General features: G+C 39.5%; 1 protein-coding gene across 4 annotated transcripts in view; it reads left to right on the top strand.

Moving 5' to 3' along the window:
- Positions 1-23,564, top strand: part of SLC66A2 (solute carrier family 66 member 2) — a 73,253-nt gene that overhangs the window by 19,188 nt on the left and 30,501 nt on the right. For 2 of the 4 annotated variants that reach the window (XM_032705253.1, XM_032705261.1), the window contains exons 3-4: positions 1,686-1,819; positions 6,008-6,061. In XM_032705253.1, the coding sequence (XP_032561144.1) occupies positions 1,686-1,819; positions 6,008-6,061 (188 nt within the window). The remainder of the gene's footprint in view (positions 1-1,685; positions 1,820-6,007; positions 6,062-23,564) is intronic. The other 2 variants (XM_032705268.1, XM_032705276.1) reach the window with 1 other exon arrangement.

The raw sequence follows: 23,564 nt of genomic DNA, 5'->3' as shown, positions 1-23,564 counted from the left end.
AATAATAGTGGTGACCCCCTCACCCCAGGACTTCAAAGCTTCAAAATTCTGCAAGCCTGTTATAGTATCCTAAGGCTCATCATCTCTCTCTGGTAACATACTTTAATTACTTTGATGTTCCTCCTGTCCCAGCTCTTGCTTAGGCAAAGACAGGAATAATGTCTGCAAGGCAGAAAGTAAGCAGAACACGGAATAGCACGCTCTCCCTGCAGGGCTTACATCTCACAGTGCTCCTGGCTCAGGCTGGCCTGAGGAGTCTTAAACTGGATTAGTATTGCTTCGGCAGGCCCTAATATCAATGCAAAGTAGGGTAAGCAGCTTGGAGTGGTGTTTGTCTCCATGACCCAGAGCAAAATGAGTGTTCTGGCTTTGCTTTTACAGCTTCAAGAACCCAACAGTGGTCCTTGACGCTGGTATTCCCTCTAGTCTTGTTATCCAGGTGGTGTGGTGAAGGCCATGTCGTGTTTGCTCTGCAGCTGGCAGCTGTTTGTTTTCCTGTATATGTGACCTAGTTTAAAGGGTTGTGTTGCCTGCAAGACTTGTTTTGGGGCTTGGTGTTTGGGAAGATGTATTTCATATGTTTTGTTGATATGTAAAGAAGAGGGCAATAGTTGCCATGCCTGTGAGGCTTAGGACTCAGTTAGCATGATGTGGTCAGAAAGTGACCATAGTAACTGTGCTGTTAGGAAATTTAGAAAGCCTGCATGCCTCACGGTGCCGGCTGAAGGAGCCTAGCAATGTGTTTTCACTGAATCACTTCTTCAGCACCTCTGTCTTCAAGGCATAATACCTGGCAGAAATAAGCACAGAGAAGCAGCTCACTGTGATGTGTGTGCAGCTTTCCTGTTGTAATGCACTGTACTTTGAGGGCTGCATATGAAAAGCTTCCACCCTTTACCTGTAGTGCACTTACTGAGTGTGTGGTGGGAATTGCTGAGCTTTCATCAGGTAATGTAGAAAGAGGAGCTTGGAGCATCACTGATCTTCAGTGAAGGGTTCTCATTTTCCTGTTGCAGGATCTTGTGCAATCACATAAGAGTAAGCTCCTCAGTCAAGACTGACCACAATACAAGTTTACCTCTCAGTTTTGTACAGGAAGTGCTCAGAAGCCCCCCTCAAACATCATTTGTACTTCCTTACTTCCGCCAGTCTTGGTCCAAATAAGACAAAAATTGATGAAATAATTCGTGTGTTCTACAGACCTGGTCTTTCCACTCAGATGACTAGAGGCAGACAGGGCTGTAGGTATTTATTTCTTTATAAGGAGAGTGCTATTGTCTTTATACCTTCACATTAAAAACTGAAAAATTGAGGAAGGTAAGTTTTGCACAGAAGTCCATGTGGAATCTACCAAGTGTGTACGTGGAGAGCACACATAATTGGTTTTAATGTGGCATAACCCTCTGGTCTCTCTGTACTGACTTGACTCCTTCATGAATGTGGTTCTCCTTTCAAAATAATAGACTTGCTGCTGGCTTTGGAAACAAAGTCTTAAGCTTCTGGCTTCAGAATCTCTAGGGTCAGTTGAAATAAGATTCTCAGATACTCCTGCTCTGAGCTACTATATGTTCATCTAGGTTTGGCTGGTGACTTCAGCTTCCTCAGCCTTTCATACCTGTTGCTGTTAGCATTTCCCTTTCCACATGCTTAAATGTTTTATGTATTTTCTTTTCTTTTTTTCTTAGGTTTGGAAGGCGTTTTGAATCCCCTCTTTTGTGGCAAAGCATTATCATGATCATTACAATGTTACTGATGCTGAAGCTGTGCACTGAAGTACGAGTGTCCAATGAGCTAAACATAAAACGCCGCTCTTTTGCAGGTCAGTGACGGGAGCTGGCTTTTGCGGGATAAATGTTTTCGAAAGTATAGCGCGCTTTATTTTGTACAAAAAGTTCTGTCTGAATTGCAATCCAGTCTCTTTTCTTGATAATTCAGTGTAGTGCTTTCTAAACTTCCTTTTTGAAACAGCTTTTTTTCCAAGTAAATATGTACAGATGGGTCCCAGTTCAGTCTAGAAATTGGAGTTTTCCTTAATATTTCACATCATGCTCTGAATATAGAGCTGGTTGTTATGCCATTGTGCTAACCTGGGTTATTTTTTAGCTATAGTTTGTACTAAGTTCGTAGTTATGATTATACTTTATCATCTGAAATTTTATTTTATTGCAATTTATTGCAAACATTTGCTTTTGAAACTAATTTTCTACTTACTTGAGTTATTGACTGTCAAAAGAGGAGGTGCTGTCATATAGTTGCAAAACTATGTCTTTTTGTGTACCCTGAGGCTTTAGTGTGAGATTAGTTGGGATTTATGGGAATTTTCACATATTTTTTATTTCGGTTATTTGTTAATTTTTAGGCATTGATAATTTCAGTCAGGCCACAGTATTATTCTTTATTTAATAAAATGTTCAGGCTTTGTAGAAAGTACCTGTTTTTTAACCCCCAGATAAGAAACGTGAGAGGGGTAGGTTTTTGTTTCTCTGTGTTGACTTTGACTTACAACATTTTATGTAACAGCTTATTACCAACAAGAACAGAATCAACACTGTCAGCTTTTTGTCAGTTGTTTTGCCATTATGGATGTATAATTTATGCTCTCCATCTGTTCTCTTCCACACTCCCTAATAATTGAGGGTCTAATCCAATTCCAGATATCCATAGCCATCATTAGAAGGCAGCAGCTACTTGCTGTGCAGTAGGGTAATTTATCTGATAGTTAAGGAAGCTACTTCCATTCCTGCTCATTGTGGAGTGTAGCGTGAAACTATTCAGGTAAGTGAATTCATATAGGAGAGGAGCTGTACTCCAGCTTCCAAACACAAGCTGCTGTGTTCACAGGGGTTGTCAGTCTGGCAGGATGAATGACTTAAAATCTGCTTTCAGCCAGATTTAGCAGCAGTTAAAATCTGGGAAACATTTAGGAGGGGCATGTATGCTTTCTTCCTCCTTTGCTGTCTGTGCTAGTGGAGTGACAGAGAGGTTTCTCCATTTGCCTTTTCTAAGAGGAAATTATCCTTGTGCACATTTACACACGCACACTGTAGCAGGCTGCTTCGGTAACCTTTGGACAAAAAGGGAGGCTTTTCAGTTTAGTTTATAGCACTGTTTAAACAACTCTCCCTGAAAGACATACAGTCTTCTAAAGGATAATCAGTCTTTCCCTTGCCAGATGATAGAAACTCCTTAAGGTTGCATTGTGTCATTTGGTCCTTTTTCCAGAAACTCAGATTGTCACGTGGAATTTGCTAGAGAGACGGATTTTACCTATTTGTGGACCTTCATTATTTGTTTTCATCGAAAGGCTTGCATCCTCCCACAAACTTTGAGAACAGTTAAATTATTTTTCTTACCTGGGATTGATTTTTAGTAAGGACAACTATATGATGGCTCACAATAAAAATATAGATGTGTACAAAGCTCCTTTCAAGCTAGACAGAATGATATGTTTCAAGCACAGTATGAGTAGGAGTGAGATCTGTGTTTCTAGTCCTACACCTATCTTATCTCTTAAATTTTATGGTGTTTCAGGCAAGCTGATAAATCTGTATACTTACTTTCTTTCCTCATAGCTTACTGGGGCAGTGAAAAGCTGTGTTTGAAGTCAGCGTTTTTGTTTAACCTTGCAGAATCCTGAGGGGAAGGTACACCATTTCTGTATGATAATGTAATGTATTATTTCTCACATGGCTGGCCTTAATTTTAAACATTTATCTTCTTTAACTTCTATCTTCCCTTTGAATGTTTCTGCAAAATAATCTAAAATATTTAGAAAGAATATTTCAGTGGAAGGGAGTTTGTTGTTTTCTTAAATTACTGTTAAATGTGATACTTCCTCCAAGTCACAGAAGTATATGTTTACGAGTGTGTTTTGAATGATCTGGGAGTTGCCTTTTTTTTTCTTTTGTTTTATTATTCTCACAAATAAGGTCCCTTAAGTAATAACTAGTTCAGAGGGAATCTACTTCCTATCTTGAAGCATTCTGAAGCAGTCTCTTCAAATCCTGGCAAGCTTGTTCTGTATTCTCTAACCTGTTTTGTGGTGTAACTGGGTTAAAATACATACCAATAGCAATTCAAATATAGGCATAAAGACATTCAGTCAAAATGCTTGTGCTTTCATTTGTAGGGTAACTATCATAGCATGAACAATGCAGTCTTCTTAGATGCTTTCTAGTAATGTTTGATTATTTTTGTAGACTCTATATAGAGAACTTAAAAAGATTATCCAAGTTTTCTTAATTTTTTTCCTTTTCTCAGTTATTTCTCAGTTATGGGATTTCTCCTCTGCACTTTTAGTATTACAAAGTAAAAGTAAGTTGAAAATGGTGGAGCCCATCTTGTGCTGCTGCTGCCTTCTCTGATTTTTTGTTTTGGATACATAAACTTTATCCTTCTAGTACAAGTACTGATCGAAAATAGAATAAGTCCTGTTTATATATCTAGCTATTTTATTATTTTTTTAAAACTTGGACTGCGTAACCTGTTTTTAACAGTTCGGATTGGGGAAAAAAACAACACCCTAAACAAGCAAAATATGAAAACAACAAATACCCCCAACTTGATTTTAAACCCTGGAGTGATAGGATTGTTCTCTCTCCTGCATATGAATGCTTTGAAAGCTACAAGAAGGAGTCTTCAGATAAAATCAGCAGGCATGAACAATACCTCTCATCTTTTGTCCTGTATTTAACATTACTTTAATTGCATTTTAACTGCTTTAATGGAGATCTTCTGGTACCATTGTTGTGGTAACAATAGCTTTCCTTATTTGTTCTCAACTTTTAAATTGGTGTCTGTGCATCTGTATGTATGCTGCGTTGTTCAGTGCAGAAAAATTCAGGGTTCAGTGGTAGGTTTTTTTGTTGTTTTTATTCAAAGTGTTTTATTTCTGGGGCATGCAGAGCCCCAAAATATTGAAAATTGAACTGAATATTGAAAAGCAAAATGTGTATGTGCTATGTTTTGACTTGAGAATCAAGAGGTGGCTGAAGCAAGATGGTCATAGATACAGACAGCTGCAAACATCTGGTCAGTTTTGAGAATGTTGGCAGGCCAGAACAGTCTCTCTGTATTGATGAAGACAGACACTCTATGAAGAACCTTTTCTCTCTTTCCATGAATGGTCCTTCCATGTCTCTTCAACAAAGATTTCAGTCATACCCAAGACATTGTGTCAGATTTTGAATCCCCTGAGTGTATGAACTATACTGAAAACTAGTGGACAGCATTTGTTAAAAACAGACTCTCCTTACTGTACTGCAGCCCAGGCTCTGTAAGCAGAACATGGGCTCTTGTGTTTTTACATGAAGATGATTTCCTCTGATTGTTCTTCCAGTTTTGTCTTCCTTCCAACTGCTAGTTGTCCTAATCTGCTTTATAACTTGTATCTTATTATAGCACTCTGATCCCTTGAAGAGCTCTGTTTTTGGCACTGGAAAACACTCTTGTGTAATACACGGTTTTCAACTGGCAGAGGAGGGTTAGAGTGAAAGTTTAGCATGCAGCACGGGAGCAGATGAGGTCTGTTCTATTCTTAATGATGGGCTTGTGAAAGTATTTTAGAATAGCATTTTCCACTGGAGACAGGGCAACTGTATTGTCTCAGCTGTTTATACATGCATACCTACACACTCAGTGTTGCTGAGATAACAGCTTGTTTTCTCTGATCATGAAAAGTAAGAGTTTATATGGTCTAAAGTAAGAATTAAGCTATCTGTTCCATTGTTTTTTAAGCCTTTATTTGCCCCTCCTAGGTACATTGTTGTAGGTTTGTGCATTGAGACTCTTCTGGGACTTCCTACTGCTTGACCCTATCTTAACATCATGGGGTGGGAACCTTCTAGAAAGCATGGGGACTAAAATTTCTAACATGGTTTGGTTTGGCTATTATTTTAATAAGTAAAGTGTACTAACTGACTAAACTAAAATAACCTCTGTTGCATTTAATTATAAAAGTCTGTTTGTCTTTCCTTTCTTTTTTCCCCCTCAATTATTTTTTATGTAGCTGCAGATAGTAAGGATGAAGAAATCAAAGCACCTCCCAAGAGATCCTATCTGGGTATGTACTGTACAAACCCATTCTGCATGAAGTTGTCCTCTTAACTACATAGTTCATGATTTGCTACTTTTTGTGACCAGTTTTGGAAATGGTTGCATGATCATTTCTTTAGAGAATGTTTGCATTACCTTTTCTTGACATACTAAAACCTGGTGTCTGATTTTTTTTTTTAATTTTCCCTTGCCCACTTTTAATATTCATAGAGGAAAAGATGCTTTCAGCTCTATTTCAGAAACCAAGTCTTTGAAGACAGTTGAATTGACCACATTGTGTGTCTCAGTGGTATCTTCCTTATTCCTTCCCAAGCTGGACAAACAAAATATTACATGATGCAGAGATCCACCTCTTCAGACTCAGTTGTCTTCCTTCAGTTCTAACTCTGGAGGAAATTATGAAAAATACAGAAATATCTTTCACCATTGTTCAGAATGCGAGACAAGAAATTTCACACAACACTTATGTTCAAGCAAAATGCCTGAATCCTTGTGAAATTTGCCTGTTCCTCTCTTTCATTAGAGCAGACTCAAAATTGTTATTTGGGAACTAGTAACACTTAAGATGAGAGCTTTGATTTCAGAGTTGGAATCTATGCTGTTTGATTTCCCTAAGGAAGAGGAAATATTAGGTGCAAACCAGCTTTGCAGTATTTTTCAACTCTTAGTCAAGTCATGGTAATTTTGTTCTAAATAAGTTGGGGTGTTGCATCGAAGAAGTTATACTGACTAGAGACACAGAAGTTCCCCAAAGTTGATTTTAATTCAATTGATTCAGAATCTCACATTGGTACCAGTTGTGCTCTGTTGGAATTCTTGAATTAGTAAGTAGTGAACTGAAAATGTACAGGGCAAAGAAGAACATTACTGCTGCAAAAGGAGAAGCTCTACTTCCATATTTCTCAACATACAGTTAATTAAACTGGAGTTAGCTCTGAGAAACACTACTGAGGAGCGATATTAACCTGAAAGCTTTCTCGAAGCCGTAAGACCATACCTGTTAAGGTTCCATAGACTCTCTTTTAATGATTCATCTTTTGGATCCTCCCTTTGAGATTTAGGGGCAAAATGCATGCTTTGGAAAATTTATCTTTTTTTTTGGTCTGATACCAGTATTTTGCAAAGCACCTTTTCCTTTTGTTTTTTCAAAACATTTTTTTCTGGGTTTGGTATCAAGCTATTTGGTTTTTCTGTTTGTCTTTAATTGTAGTTTGTAGTCATTCTTGCAGGCTTGCAACACTAACCAATGGAATGTAACGTTTAAGCAGTCCTGTTTAAGCAGTCTTGTCTTCCTTGTGCCTGCATTCCTTTTGTCTTTTACTAGTATTCAGCAGTGCTTTATTTACAGTGTCAGCTAGAAACAGCTGTCTGCTTCAAGTAGTTAAAATTAAACAGAAATAAGTAACTTAATATGACCTTCTGTTTGTTTCAGATTATTTTTTCTTGTCTTTTGGGTTAAAAATTTGGTGGTTTGATAGCTTAAAAAGATGAGGGTTGTAGAGTAAAGCAGCATACCTCTTAATCCATCTGATTTAAGTCTGAAACATTTGGTTAGTAGGTGTTACTTGAAGTTCATTTTGAAATTGCTTAGCAAAATGGGATGAATGGAATTATCGCTAAGGAACAAAACAGTCTTATGCTACTGCTCTCAGAAGTTTAAAGAGTGGGGTGGGCAAGTCTGAAATGTGATAATTCTTACTGGTGTAAATAAACTAGAAATGTTTTGAGGTGTTTGTGTATAATGTACATATAAAAGTATGCGCTGGTGGTTTAAAAAGTGGGATGCATGATGCTTTATGTCAGACTTCAGTTTACAGAGGGCTTAACTGAGCTATGTCCTGCAGTGCTGTGTTTTGCTACAGCTCTAGGGAAGCTCACTTAGAGATTAGGTAAGGGGAATATTTGCCATACTTTCATATGCTAGTGCATTCTCACTGTGTCCTTTAGTCAGTTTTAATTAAAACTTTTGTTCTAGAAAAACAGATTTTTTTTTTTAATTTCCCTTGTTTATTTCAGTGGTGTAAAAAATGTTATTCAGTATATTTTTAGTCTTCAGAAATTATTATATTACTTTCTTTTTCTGGTTATGTAGTAAACGCTCTGCATATTGTGTTTCTAGTTGAAGATTATCTATGAACACTTTTCGTTACAGAGCTGTTGAATGATTAATCTGAAAATGTACTGGTCTACCAGAGAATTTCAGGTGAACTTGTTAGATAAGTGCCAAGGTGTTTGTTTGATGCCTCCCTTTGAATAGCAACTGAACTCCTGCTGTGCTCTCCGGGACTGCTTTTAGGTTAGTTTTATTGTCAGTAATCCAACAAACCACTTAATGCCACTGTTTTTCCACACGCTATCTGAAAAAGCCTTTATCTCTGGCACATGACTCTGAAAAGTGACTTTCTAGCAGTCTGTACTGAGGAGAGTTAAGGATGTAGGAGAGGGTTGATGCAGTTTGAATGACCTAAGGAAAATAAATAAAGCTTACAGGATGGCCCCAGAGTGTAGGGTTTCCTGGTTTCATACAGAAATAAAATTCTTCCCCCTTTTTTCCTGGACAAAGGACGGATTAAGAAGAAACTTGTAGCTCTAGTTCTGAAGGAATAATGCTTTATTCCCTATGTTTTCTGATGCAGGTATCTAGTTCTACCTAACGCCTGTTAGCGAAGCAACTGCTGAGGCTGAGCAAAGCTGCAGTTGAGTGGTTTGATTTTTTTGTTTTATTTACTTGATGAGTTGTCTTAAAACAAATGTGAATAATTGAGCCCTGTGAGTATTGGAGATAGTTGGGGTAACAGAAACACTAAATAAGTAACAAAACATTAAACATTGCTCTAAACAGGCTGTGCCTTAGAAGTTGATGTGAGTGGTCTCATTGGTGTGGCAGGGGAGACACAAAGTGGATGTGACTTGTTTGACTTTTTTTTTTTTCCAGAGGTAGATGATTAAACATTTTGGAAGACACTTCTAAAGGGTTCTCCTTCTTTCTCTGAAGGTGGTTTTAAAACTTTACATTTACTGAACCCTGAACCTGGCTTTTAACCCAAACAAAAACTCATCAAGTAACATTAAATTTTAAAACAGTAGTAATAAAATGACAAAAACTTAGATTCACCAAATATCTGTTGCAAAATATTTTCAACTATTTTTTTTTAGAACTGGAAAAATGTAAAGTGCCTGTGTAGTTGACTTCACAGACTTAGTATCTACATAATAATGAGGAGGAAACTGTAATGTGAATTTAGCAGATGCAGGCATCTGCTACTTAGTTTCCACTGGCAGTGTGACAGCCTGGTGAATAACTCATGCTTTCACCTCTCCTTTTGTCCACACTCTTTAGTTAACACAGGGCATCAGTTAGCATGTGATAAAATAAGTGTTGACATATTCTAGAACAGCACTAATATAGTACATGTGCCATGAAAGATGTAAACTTTATTTAATCAGCTCTCTGGGTTCTTCTGTTCAGAGTGTTTGTTCTGCTTGGATTCAGCAGGGGCACTGGGCTTGGAGGTGATATTCCATGGGTGCTCTGTAAGTAACATGCACGATGTGCTTCTCTGTCCAGGCCCCAACAACCTGAGCAGAGCTGAGGATAGAGCAGAGACACAGTTTTCCTCCAGTGGTTGTGGGCAGCACTTTGGTTTCATTAAAAGTATATGACTTTGATACCATGCTGCCCGGTAGTTGAATTCCCTGTACAGTGGACATTTAAATACGTAACAAAAAGCATAGTTGTTGCTGGGCTGCAGCTGTCACACCTCTGTCACAATTGAACATGGAAGTGATCATGGAAGGGTTTAGATCCCTTCTACCCAGGATTATATGTTTATCTAATTAAATCCTGTATTCCAGTGAGACACTTTCCTTTCAGAAAAGACAGCTGTAAAGGGAGAAATCCAAAGAATATTTGATGATTGCTGAGGCCTCTGAGCAGCTATGACTCTGGCATTTTGCAGTTTCCTTAAGGTGAGACCCAGAAATACACACCCCTCAGCGAGGTGGTGGCATAAGGCCAGTCTGTTTCCTGCATGCTTGTTACCCGGTGGAACATAGAGCTCTGTGTAAAAGCACATTCCTGCCCATGGTGGTCAAGGAATGGATTTGCTTTTATTCTCCCATTTCCATGTGATGGAGGCAACTGGGCCGCATGGCTATGGAGGGAGGAGCTGGAGGGGAGAGGGAGACTTGCAGTAAATATGTCCACAGGCTTAGAGATACTGTGGTAAGGGATCCAGGTGGGCAGGTCACTCTGGGAATGCATGGCATCTAGGAGATTTATACCTGAGAGGTAAGTGGTGACTTGCATGAGAATAAAGGTGGCCACTTTAAGAAAGGCTAAAGGTGTTTTCTGTTCGCGGGAGACATGGATGACCTTGGCAATAGAAGTGGAAGACATTACCTGCCTGAGTGATACATAAAGTATGAGGTAATAGCTTCCAAGTCTTAAGCTGATTTCAGATATAGTGTTCCATTTATGAACTACAGACATAACATCAGTAGTTGTGGTAAAGCCACCAAGAATCATGCTTCTGTCCCTGTGTTATGGGCTTGCCCCAGTAGGCAGCTCAGCACAACACAGCTGCTCACTCACTCCCTTGCAGTGGGTTGGAGGGGAGAATCAGAAGGGTAAAAGTCAGAAAACTCCTGGGTTGAGATAAAGACACTTTCATAGGTAAAGCAGAAGCTGTGCATGTAGGCAAATCAAAATAAGGATTTAATTCACTACTTCCCATCGGCAGGCAAATATTCAGACATTTGCAGGAAAGTAGGGCTTCATCATGGCTAGATGAACTCTGTAATTCCAGGCATCCCCGCTTCCTCCTCTTGAGCCTGCTGCTTACACTTTCTGTGATCACTTGATGAATGTGTGAGCCAGCACAGACAGGATCTACTGTGTTTTGATCTACTCCAGAGCAGGGCAGGCATGTTTGATAGGGTGCCTCATACCACAGGCCTATGCTATCTAAACACAGATGTTTGAGTTTCCTCTTGGAGAAAGGTAAGGTGATGAAATGTGGTTTATATCCAAAAATAAGGTAGTATTTTTTCAGAGTCCAAGAAACACCAAGGGCTTATGTCTTAATTCTGCTTGCTGGTTTATTAGTATGTGAGATCTGTGGAGTGCCTGTTATGTCTTGTTAGTGTATGGGTCCTTTTTTTCAAGTTGCAGTCTTATATTCTTAGTATACTTCCTGCTGAATTCTTACTGGGTCTGACTCATCTGAAAGTGGAGTGACCTGTATCTGCCAGGTAAATAGCTTTTTTGACTGTTGACCTGCCGTTTTCTTTGTGTAGGTAGTGTAACTCAGAGAGGACAGGGGTCTTGTTTGGATGGTAACACTTAATCGTTTTTCCAGGATTTTAGTTAGCACAGTGATGGTTGAACAGGCTCCTGCTGATTTCAGGCTTTGGATTGGAACTTAATACCTTCATTTAGGTTGAAACTTGAATTGGTAGGCAGAGAGGTGATGGCCTTTGACAGACAACTTGGGGACAAAGTGTGCATTGTGCAGGTCTGAAATAGAAGCAGTGAGCTTCAAGCTCTGTTCAGTTGGGAAGCTATGTTTTCCCCAAGTTTAGCCTGTTTACTAGACCAGTTAAGTGAGAAGAATCGTCAGGTCGTTGTTCCCTGTGGGGCTGAGAATGGAATAAACACCTACCGTGAATGTGGATGGGTGAGTTGCATTTCAGGTTATATTTTTAGCATGCAGTGAAGCCATCAGTTCTAGAGTGTCTATAATTTTTAATAACCATTGAATGAATTTTAGTTTCCAGACTTCTTGTTTGGCAACTTGACAAAAAAAGTTCTTTGAGACTTTACTCAGAGATGGCATCTTTGACAACAAAAACCTTATCTGGCCAGTAATGTTTCTTTCTTTGAGTTTGCATGTGGGAATTGGTGACTGCTGGTTGTTTCATACACACACGTTTTTCACCAGCCCAGTTGATACACTAAATGAAATATTTTACATTCAGTGAGAAGTACAGATAGCATCTTTGTGCTTTGAGGGCTGTATTGTAGAAAGTATTCTTTCAAAAGACTTGAGAAATTGGAGCTACTACCCACAACTTCTTTTGGTTCTTAAACTGAAAACTCCAGAGCCTTAAGGTGTTATTCTGATCTTATGTGTAATGTGGACAATAACATTTTGCTTATATTTTATTGTAGTGCACACAGTAACTTGTAGTCAAACTGGTTCTTCATGATAGTTTAAAAATTTACTGATTCTTAATCTGAAAGGTTCAAAGTACCACTTTGTAAAGTGAAATGTCCTCTGTTTTTAAATTTTTAACAGGTTACTTTTGAACTGACAGGACTAGATATCCTGCAGAAGGCTCTTCCAATCCAAAGTACTGTGGGATTTTAAATAAAATATTTGTAGTTTCCTTTGTCAGCCATATGAGCATTATAATGTTTTGTATCACATGTTAATTCATTTGGCTCTGGTCATTGGTGGTAAAAAATGTGCATCTTCTCTATCCCTAAAACAGGGAGTTGAGAAGATGATGTTACATGTGTTTACTTGTGATCAGAGTAGAGAACCTGGAGGATGGTGTTCTGTTTTTGCTGCTACCACATTTTGAAAGTGTTATTTAACTCCCTTTAAGTTTTGAGCTGACAGGCAGTAGGGAAAACAGCCAACCACAGACTCGTAAAATCTCTTCAGAGTCAGAATGGTTTCAGTAAGATGTTTTTTTGTGGTAGAGCAGTATGTTCAGACTTGAGCTTTTTGACCCCTTCTCTTACACCAACCTTGCTACTGCTCTTGAATGGCTTCAGTGTGAAATTGGAAGCAGGCTGTTCTTTTAGTTACTTCTAATGCAGTTTACAGTGCTTGTGTTTATAGTATAAGAAGGTCTGCCAGGTTCAATGTAACATGTGAAGGGCTTGTGTCTATTCCAAAAGCCTACCTGCTACAAAGAGAAAGGGAATGGACAGGCAGGGCACAGATTAGATGGAGTGAGGGAGGCTCGTGCAGTGGCAGCACCTTTCCTTTGCTGTGCAGTATAAAGGAAAGTGGCTGGGAGAGCTGGAAAGGAGGAGTACAGCTGTTGTTCTCCCAGCCTGTGTTTATTAAAAAAAAAAAAGGTGAGCGGGGGAAAGAAAAAAATCATTATCTGCTACAATTTCAGTGTTGCCTTAAATTGAAGGAAATCTGTCCTTTAACATGGGGAGAAAAGGGAGAGGTGGTGAAGGTTGCTCTCCATCTGGGAGTGAGCAGTAATACATAGAGGTATCACAGGAGGTTCAACGCTGTGTTTCTGGAGTGTGGTGCCCGGGACTTTCACTCTGGCTGCTGGTACCCCTGCCTGGCCCTCCAGCAGTCCCTGTGAGGCCTGTCATGCAGCTGTAGTGTGGTGGGAAGGAGACTGAAACAAGGTCTGTTGCAAGAGCTGTGCGGCGGCAGAAATACTACTTCTGGCACAAGCAGCACTTCCAGTTGGTGGTGTGGTGGGGAGAGTTTATGTGTTTATTTATTCTATTTACTGCGAATAAAATGTGAGTTTTGCTTGTGTTGCTTCTAGCTTCTAGCAACATCTAGCCACATGAGGGTGCTCTGGGGTTTCCAAAACTTGCATGCTGCGCCACTCAACTGGAGAGAGGAGTCTGATATTGCTTTCAGGGCTGTGTTAGTAACTGTAGAAATAGTTTATAAACAGAGATTTTGCAAAAATCTGTTCCTTCATGGTGGGACCCAGAATAATTATGTACCTTAATGACAACAGCAATGATACATCTAAATGTTCAAATTTATTTGCTTTGTCTGCTTGTCCTGCAGATCAGGGAACATGTATACAATACAGCAAAGATGCTGCTTCAGTTTGACAGATGTGAGAAGTTTTTGCAGTTACCTACTTGTTGAGCTTGTCACATGCCATTGTCACGTCTAGATCCGAATGGTGAGATTTATTCTTTAAGCAAGATCATGGAGTAATGCTTCTTGAGCTCTGTCAGGCTTAGTGCTGTGATCACTTCCCTGGGGAGCCTGTTCCAGTACCCAGCCACGCTCTGGGTGAAAAACCTTTTCCTAATATCCAACCTAAACTTCCCCTTTGGTCCTGTCACTGGTCAGCAGAGAGAAGAGATCAGTGCCTACCCCTTCACTTCCCCTTGTGAGGAAGTTGTTTATTGCACACTCTCCCTGATTTGGTATTCATGAACTCATCATCATCCAGGTTGTTAATAAAATATATTGAAGAGTGTAGGCCTTAGTATTGATCACTGTGGGCTGCTTTGTAACTGGTCATAAATTATATGTTTTTCCTTTGAGAGGGAAAATTCTTTGAGCCTGATGATCCAGCCAATTTTCTACCTTTCTTATTGTCCACTTACCAATCAATATTTTGTTAATAAAGATACTGTAGAGGACTGTCAGCAGCCTTGTTAAAGGCACTGTAAACAACACCCACTACTCTCCTCTTGCCCTTAAAGCCAGTCATCTCAGAAGTCAGTCCGGTTGGTCAGATGCAGTTTGCCCTTGGTAAAGCACCACAGGCTGCCCTAGTCACCTTCTTGTGCTTCATGTGCTTTGAAATTACTTCCATGAGGACTTCTTCCATAACTGTGCCAGGGATGAGGTTATCCTGACTGGCCTGTGATTCCTTGGACCTCCTCCTTGAAGATAGATGTGATTTTTTTAAAACTTTTTTCCCAGTCATAGAAAAATCTCTCCCAGTACCATGACCTATCAGAGACGGTAGACTAGCCTTGCAAAGACACTGACCTGCACCCTAAACACCCTCACATGCATCCCATCTGTGTCAGATGGCTTGCATAAATTTAGGTACTCCCAAATTTGTGCTTTCCTGTTCTGTGGGTACTGCTTCACTCCCTCAGCTTTGCTAGCAGGGCTGAGGAGCTGTAGGGGGCAGACCTCCCTCACCAGTGAAAGCACATTAAAGCATTATTAATGCAAGAAGACAAGAGGCAAGTTTAGAGCCATGGTGACAGTTATCTAGCTTTCACTGTGATAGCCTGCTTTGCTGCTTGTCTGATCTCTTCTGTAAGCAAAAAAGTGAGAGGAGAAACAATGATTTTCTAGATGATTGCCAAGTTGCCAGTTCAGTGCAAAAGATATAAGTCAAGAAATATTTAAAGGGTAACTCAACTTCCCACAGAGTTCAGAATAAATGTTCAAGTTGAGGGGGTTTTAGTTGTTAGTACAGATGCATGGATAGCTCACTTTTTTATTTTCCTAAGTGGTTTGTAGGTGTGTGATTAAAGAAGCACTGTTGCCCAGTGCTGGCTGCCCAGACATAATGGATTGTCTAGACAGCTTGCTAGGGAAAAAAAATTCTGGTTGCAGCACGTTTTTAAGATCTTGTTGTGGATTCTGGTACATCTACATTTTGTAGATTTCATGTATTTTTAAAGAACCTTATCTTTGCATTTATGTAAGTGGTATAAAATCAACAGTTCAACACATGAACTCATCATCAGAGTCAACATCTGTTAACATCAAACTTATGTCCTGTACAGGAGATGGTGGCATAGCTTGCATTCAGTTTCTGCTGCTGACCCTCGAACATGGACTCCATATGAAAGGCAGACATGTCACTCTGAAAAGCTGCTCAGTTGATACATGTGGCCTTGAGGGCATCATTTGCTCAGGACTTTTGCTTCTGTTTCCAGTTTGTCTTAATCTATTGGAAATGAGCCTACTGAGATAACCATACCCACTGCAGTGTATGGAGTGGGAGGAATGGACTGTGAGGTGACCCAAAGTGCTGAGCTGGGTGGCAGCACTCACTTGGTCCCAATTAAAATGGTGCTACAAGGAGCTGGTGTGACAGTAGGATGTCTAAGCTAACATAATATGCTCCATGAACTGTATGTGGAGGTAATGCTCAAGGTACAACCTGATTATTGTACGCAGCCTGATTTATTTTTTCCCTACCTTTTATGTCTTGTGTGTTTTACTAGCTTTCTTTAATTATTTAAAGTACACTGGGAGTATGAAGTTACTAGTTTCTACTAAAAAATAGGAAATATATTTAATAAATAAATGTTTCTGCTGGATATTGAAAGGCACTTAACACTGAAACATCAGTGCCTTGCCACCTTCATTGCTGTATCAAGGGAAAACAAAATAAACCTTTTCTATTTAGACACAAATGTCATGCTTTAATCTGTAATGTAGTATACTGACCATCCTGGAACAAAAACAATTGGGAATAGCTTTATTTTACTGAAAGATTTCCATTCCCCCCCCCTTCCATGTTCCCACTTTGTAAGCAGTGATGCACCAAAGATTATTTATTGGAAATGGGTTTTCAAACCCGAGGAGGATATTTCAAGTGAGAAAGAAGAGAGATCTTAGCCAGTCTCCCTTGGCTCTTTGTTTTTGAGAGATGACATAGGAAATTCCAGTTTGTGTCCCAACTCTGAAGCAGTAAAATTAAGCAGTGGAAACTAGGTGCTCTATATCTATATCTCATGGGAATGCTAAGCAAGGATGAGTTAAGGCAGAGGGTTTAGATGCTCCTGCTGTCCTATATGTTCTTGATCCCCTGTTACCACCACAAAATGATGCCTGCAGTCAGCTGTGTTTAACCCTCACTGCCCACTTAGTTTGTGTCTGCCTCTGCCCCTGAATGACTTTAGCCCTGTAAAGGCTGGAGCTGAACAGTCGAGTCATACAGGCTGTAAGCCAGTTTCATGGCACTCACCTGGGATGTGACAGACTGAAGTGGAGGCTCCTGCTTGCACAAATTACCAGAGTGTATCAGTGTGAGCAAAGTGGCTCTGACAGTTCCCCGGTAAGCCAGGCTGCAGGCAGGAAAGAGAGCCCTCAGTGGGAGCGTGAAGCCAGCATCCTGGCCCTTAGGCTGTTCAGGTACCGCTGGTCTGCTATCTTTTAATGTGTGTATCTGACAGTGTGATTTGCTCCTGACTTGGGATGGAGAAACATCTGGAATCTCAGTGTTTCCTGTAAAAGAAGGTGGCATCCTGTCTGGTTCTACCCTTGACTCTCCCAGTGGCCTGCAGAAGCTGAAGGCAAGTCAGTCTTTCTCCATGAATTGCAAAGGGCCTGAATCCCTAGCTCAGGGTGGTGGGGTGGACTCCAATATGTCAAGTCTGGTGAGATAAATACTGCGTTCTGTGGTGCTGAGATCAGCACCGCGTCAGGGAAAACTGCCTGCTGCCATATTAAGTTTTTCTTATTGATTTTCTTTGGCAATAGTAAGTTCACAGTCACATTTATCGATGTTTTATTTTTTTGTATCATTTTTTATGAACCTGCAGGCCCAAGGCATGCTGAAGAACAGAAAGCAAACCAAATGCCCTTCTGGTATGGATACCAAGTTGTCACTTCTGATGTTTGGCCGGTTAACAGGTGCCCAAAGAGGTGACTTATAAATGCTAAAAAGAAGAAATTTGTGTATGAATTATCTGTTGGTTCTGTTCCTGTGTGTTGGGGAGATGGGCATTGTTGTGGAAAATGGCACAGACCTTGGCATTAAGTGTGAAGGTTATTTGAGGGGAATGCTGCAGTAGCGCAGACTTGGCCTACTTATAGAAGTTAATAACACCACTATTGACTCTGCCCTAACTCATCTTCACTGAGACGTGGCAGTCAACTTTCAAAGCCAGGCAGTACATCATCTTCTCCCCTGCCCTCCCGCTTGGTACTCCTTACTCTTGCGTGCGCTCAGAAGGGGTTATTGTGTTAGATTTTGGGACAAATTATGTAGCCATTTACTGGTGTGACAGCGCAGAGTGTCTGTAAGCAGTGCTGGTTTACAGCTACAATCCAGATTGCAACCTGGACTGCTGGAGGGTCATACAGGACAGTGTCAAGGAAGAGAGAAAATTCAGGTGGAAGAATTTTTTTCTAAGTCGTATCAGTTTCTCAGTTCACTTCAGAGACTTGTCCCACAAACACTTCTTCCTGCTTTAAGGCCCAAATCCTCTCCCTTTGACTTCCACAGACTCTACTTCATTGAAGCTGTGACGAGGAAATCTTATATTTGGTGTTGGAGCTGTCTATGCAAATAATGATTTAAATTACCAAGCAAGAAATATGAGAATAAAATAAATTATTTTGAGTCTTGACTAAAGAAAGCTTGGTTCATATGGTTCATGTTGGTGGTGAATATGTATAAATGTAATATCTCTGTATTTTAGTAATGATCCATTCAAATTACATTTTTTATCATGTTAAAAATGCATTAAATGGTCACATATTGCATTACTTTTACTTGTAACTTATAACAAGCCATTTGGGTTGAAAATTGATTGAAAATAAATATGAAATAATTTAAATTTAAAAAATGTTAATGAACCCCAGTGTTTGTTCTGAAGGTTTATTTTGTGGAAATGCTTTAAAAAAAAACCCCAAACAAATGAAATGGATATTATTTTTAGATAGGTTTTTAGTAAAATTAATTTACTCTTTTTTCCTCATCCTTTTTTTCCTCTCATTTACTATTCAAAAACATGGAACAAAGCAGGTGTTATTCAGCTCCTATCAGTTTCTTGTTGTTAGAATAAATGAGATATTTTTTTAGGCTAAACTGAAAAAGTAAAAAATTGTTCTTGCAGAAGCAGACAAAGCTTGCTAAGCTCTGGTTCCAGTGCACCAGCCATTAATTCTTTAGGTGTAGCATTTGACTTGTTAAAACTGTGCAGTAATGAGTTAAATGATAATAATAGGTTGGCAAGCATAGGCTTCATTAGAAGTGTGCATAATCACATTTCAAAATTTTATTTTGTTTTATGCTTCAGAGCAAATGTTTTTATCTTCAGAATGTTACTTTGTCTTGTAACTGAGAGCATGGTGTGCAGTCTCTGTAGGAGGAGGTAGCATAATACTGAGTGAGGCTGAGGAAGAAAGGATGTAACTTAGCTCCTCATGAGAAGCTGCTTCCTGTATCCTCTTGAATCAACAGCAGAAAAGGTGCTATTTTTTTTGTGAAATTTATGGTGAGAGTCAGGGTGTACACAGTCTCCCTCCAAACACTTAGGCTACTAGTAATCAGGATGTTTCCCTCCTTGTGGGGGGAACAGCTATACCACCATTATTCCTGAAGTTATGAAGGTCTCCTTTCAGATGCATTTAATATGTGCCCTACTTTCTGTTTGCTCTGCTCCATGATCAGTATGCATTACATCTACTGCATCAGAATCCTATGTCCCCTCCCATGGGTAGGGGGAAAAAAATCCAAATCCCAGAATTCCTTTCTGACAGATTTATTTTTACTTGCATTGTACATTTAAAAAAAATGGTCTCGTTCGTCATGTCTGATTCCAGTGAGACATAGAAACCAGTGAAAGGAAGACAGATCCTGAGTTTTCAGAGAAATGTTTTTTTATTTGTAATAGCTGCTTAAAGCTGTCTTTTTTACTATAACCCATTGCAACTAAAAAGTCTGAAGAGAATTTGGGAGATGCAACATTTTAAATATTCAGAACATCTCGATTTCTTTGCTTAAGGTATATGAGTGTCAGAATTTTTTCCCATCAAAATAAGGACCAGTGCTGCTGTTTCTAAAATACATAGACTGCTTTGGTTTTACACACACTTCAGTAGCCTTTGCAAGCTTGCTGCGTTTTTTGTGTGTGCCTCTGTGTGTAATTAATCTTTAAAACTTGACGTTTATATTCATGATAATAAAAATTATGCCATCCCCTCCTTACTTAAAGTGACTTTTTAGCAGGTTGCTTTTTCAATGTCACAAACTGCAGTTGTTGCTAGGTAAAAATTTTTTCCCCTCTTTGTCTCCGGTTTGTATAGTCTTGGAAAAAAACAGCTGCTGGTCTTGAAATTCTCTGCTTCCCATCACCCTCATTTTTTTGGCCATGTATACAAACCACAAAAAACTTGCAGTGACTCCTTGCTTATGTTGAGGTTTTCCACTGCTGCCCTTTCTTGTCTTTGCATGTGAAAATCGGGAGCAGTTATTTTAAGAAAATGTCTTTTGCCTTAGAATTTTTACCGTCTTCAGAGACACTCTTTACTCCCTAATGCCTTTCTTCACCCCCTGTTGAGAGTAGGTTGTAGTAGAACAAGTAACTGCACTTAGGGAATAGAGCAAACTTAATATTGAAATGGCTTAAAATAGTCTTATCCACAAGTTCCTCATTAAATTTCTGTGTACAGTAGATGTCAAAGAACTGCTCACTCTTTGAAGAGATTCACTATTTCTTCACAGCAGAACTCAGAAATTTAATGAGGGATTTGTGGATAGGGCTGTTGTTTGACAACTCATTGTTTATGGTTCACTACATTGTCATCATTCTCTGCATCCCCTGCACTCCTGAGTACACAGTGTGTAAGGGACACAGCATGGAGAGCAAATCCCTGTACCTGATGCCCTGTGATGGCAAAGTCATCTCACTGATCAACACTGCCAGTTCACTGTCTTCTGCCTGTTTTGGTGTGAAGATTTTTTATTGTCCTTTTTAAAAGTAAAAATATTTATAAAAGGGCATAACAGCCAAAGTCTTTTGCCTCCAGCAATGGCTGGGTGCCAGGATGCTTAGCAGCAATGCCGAAGATATTCTTGATCCTCTTTTTTCTTTCCCCCCCCCACTCATTCTTGCCCCCTCAGTTGTACTGACAGAACAGTTTGTGGAATTATGTTTTGAACTAAATAAGTGAACAGATCTGGTTTAAAATACAGGCTTGTTCTTTTTTTGGTGTGTAAAATCTTAAAAGAGAAAAGCCCACTTTTTGTGACTTCAGTGAGAAATGCTTCAAGGAGCTAAACATTTGTCCTGTTACAGCTTGAGGGGGATGAAAAGAGCTTAAAATTCTACTGCGAAATGTGAACAATTTGTGAATGCACACCTGTGTCATCACCAAACTCTTCATGACAGAGCCACTTACTTAAATCTACTACTATTGCCTTTCTAATAAGATCTTGAAGATTTGTTAACTATGGAGTATTAAACCACAGGCACAAGGTGTTCAGAAACTGTGGTATTCAGAAGTGTCATCTTGCGTAACAACCACTGCTCTGTGGTCAGACTGAATAGCTGGGAAGTTGAAAGGGAAATTCTGTTTCAGGGTAGCTGTCTCAGCTCTTCAGTTACAAGTGCTGTAATCAATAAGGCAGTTTGCAAGCACTGAAGTGAAACTCTACTGGTCTCCCTTCCTATAAATTCTTTCTGCTAACGCAATGAAGTAATTTGGGTAGAAATTCCTACTGTTTGGGGTCAGTATACAGTAACTTAGATATGTGCAGACTTGCTACTGTAAAATAGAGTGAGTTTTGGTTTAAAGGTCGTGAGGGAAGACTGCAGGTATGTAGGTTCTGGAAAACGTGCTACAAGAAGTCCTTTTTTATTCCCCTTTCCCTAGAAAGTCACATGGAGTTCAAAATTATTGCCAGCTTTATCTACCTACATTTTTTAAAAAAACACAGTAGGTGAATTTCCGTAGTCAACCTTACAAATTTCAGTATACTTAAATTATGTTTATGGTAGCAAATGAGAAGTTATAAGTTGAGATTTTTCTGCTACTGCTGGCCTGAAATTTGTGAATTGATTGTTGGTTGTCACTGGTGAATTGTCATGTCTTCACAAACACATGCACATAAATTATTTCAATGAATTTGTTTGGTCAAAATTGGTCAGAATTTTTGCTGACAGGAGGTGCTTCCAGACCTGAATGGGCATTAGGCTCATGACCAGGTGCTCCCTCAGGACATGGAAAAACCCTAGGTGGAAGGTCTTTAATTCAAATCAGAGATGTTAAAAATTTCAACTTATTTCCTAAATCCCATCTGTATGTTTGCCTCTCTCTTCATCCTCCCCCAGATTTCCCAAAGTCTTTCTTTTTATTCCAGCATAGAACAAAAATCCAGAAATACAAAATTTTTTTGTGAAACGGGATTCTTTTTCACCAGCCTACCCTACTATTATTAACTACAATAGATATTTGAAAGAAAGCCCTATGAAATGGAGTAGATTGTGCTGCCTTTTTGGGATATAAGCATCTTTGTAATGCAGTTCAGGTAATTGAAGAAAACATGTCTGACATTTTTGTGTATGTAGCAGGGACTGGGCAGAGGAGAGAGGCGAGGGAAAAAAAGAGCCAAAAGCTTCCTACAATTTCCTACATGCCTGTAGTAATTTTGAAGCGTTAAACTATTGATACTAAAATGAGTTATTCTGAGGTTAACTGAGGCAGTTGCCAAGAGATGTTTAGCAGGTCATGTCACATTATTTTAGCAAAGGAGTCAGCTGCACAAGGCATTATTCTGTTTGGATGCTAAATTAGTAGGGCCAGTTTTGGGGCTAGAATTTGTCTTGGCTGGTAGTGGGTTACCTAGGAAACTAGATTTAAACTTTCCCCCAAAAGTCCTAAATGAGGAGACAATTTTATATTTTTAGGAAGAGTGTTTAGCGTTGTGTTGTAGACATACTTACACATGGACAAAAGAGTACCCGACTTCAGTATCTGAAAAAAACCCCACATAAATATCTTCTTTTTGTGGTGTCTTTACAATAGAGGAGATAGGGTCTCAGGCAAGTCAAGGTCAGACAAGGCTGAAAAAGAGAGGGTTCATTTATCTTTAGGCACGTTACTGGCTACTCGGCGTTCTCCCCAGAGTTCTGCAGTTCAAAAGGTGGAGAAGTATTACTTGACAGTTACTTCCAGAGTTGCTGTGTTGTACATGCAACCTGGCATTGTAATCCCTGGCATGGTGGTATCTGAGGCAACCTACATCTGGCCTCACGCACAGCTTGGCTTTGTAATTCTTAAATCTCTCTAAATACTCATCTCTTTAATTACAGTCTTTGAATGAGAGGGGGTATGATAAGTGCATATTGTTTCTAATATTATAGTAGTCTTGATATCTTCTGAGACTTTAACTGCAAAGAATCAGTTTCAGTACTATTCAAAAGAAATTAAACTGTTTTCATAGAGAGTTTATAACTCCCGACTACTAGAATTTTAGAGCAAAGGGTGCCTGCTCTGCAGTGCTTAACTTACTCCATTTTAGTCTTTTTTAGAGACCTTTGTGTACTGCCTGGTAGCGCTGTGGGTGATAGCTGAGATAAACCATGCTGAGGATAGTGTAAAATATTGTTAAAATTATTGTAAAAATAGTAACCTGGTACTACACGTTCTTCTTGCTGTGACGTTCGCATTATCCCTGCTTATCTTGCTGTCAGAAAAAGAAGTCTCTTTCTATAGTTAGCATAGGAAGGCGTATCTGACCAAAAGAAGAGTGAGCTTAGCTCTTATCTGCCGCCTCCACCATCAGCACAGTTGGGAGCAAAGGCCTTACTTCACAGCTGTACTTGCAGATGAAGGATTGGGGAACTTACTGCTTTAGTTTATCTGGCAGTGGGATTTTTGATGCTCTTGGTATAGGAGGTGAGCAGAATCAGGAGTGTTGAAAACATTTGCTGCGCAGAATCATCAAAACTGTGCTTCCGATTTTGTGGCTTCCCATTTCACTGCCATGCTGCACCTTTAGAGGAGGATTTCCTCCTGAGGTTCATCATCTCTCTGAGTTGCATGGTTTCTGAAGCTGTTTTTGCTGCTTTT

This window comes from Chiroxiphia lanceolata, chromosome 1 (assembly GCF_009829145.1).
Source record: "Chiroxiphia lanceolata isolate bChiLan1 chromosome 1, bChiLan1.pri, whole genome shotgun sequence".
In the NCBI taxonomy this organism is placed as follows: Eukaryota; Metazoa; Chordata; class Aves; order Passeriformes; family Pipridae; genus Chiroxiphia; species Chiroxiphia lanceolata.
Note: the sequence above shows the minus strand (reverse complement) of the source record. Positions and strands in the feature narration are given on the sequence as shown.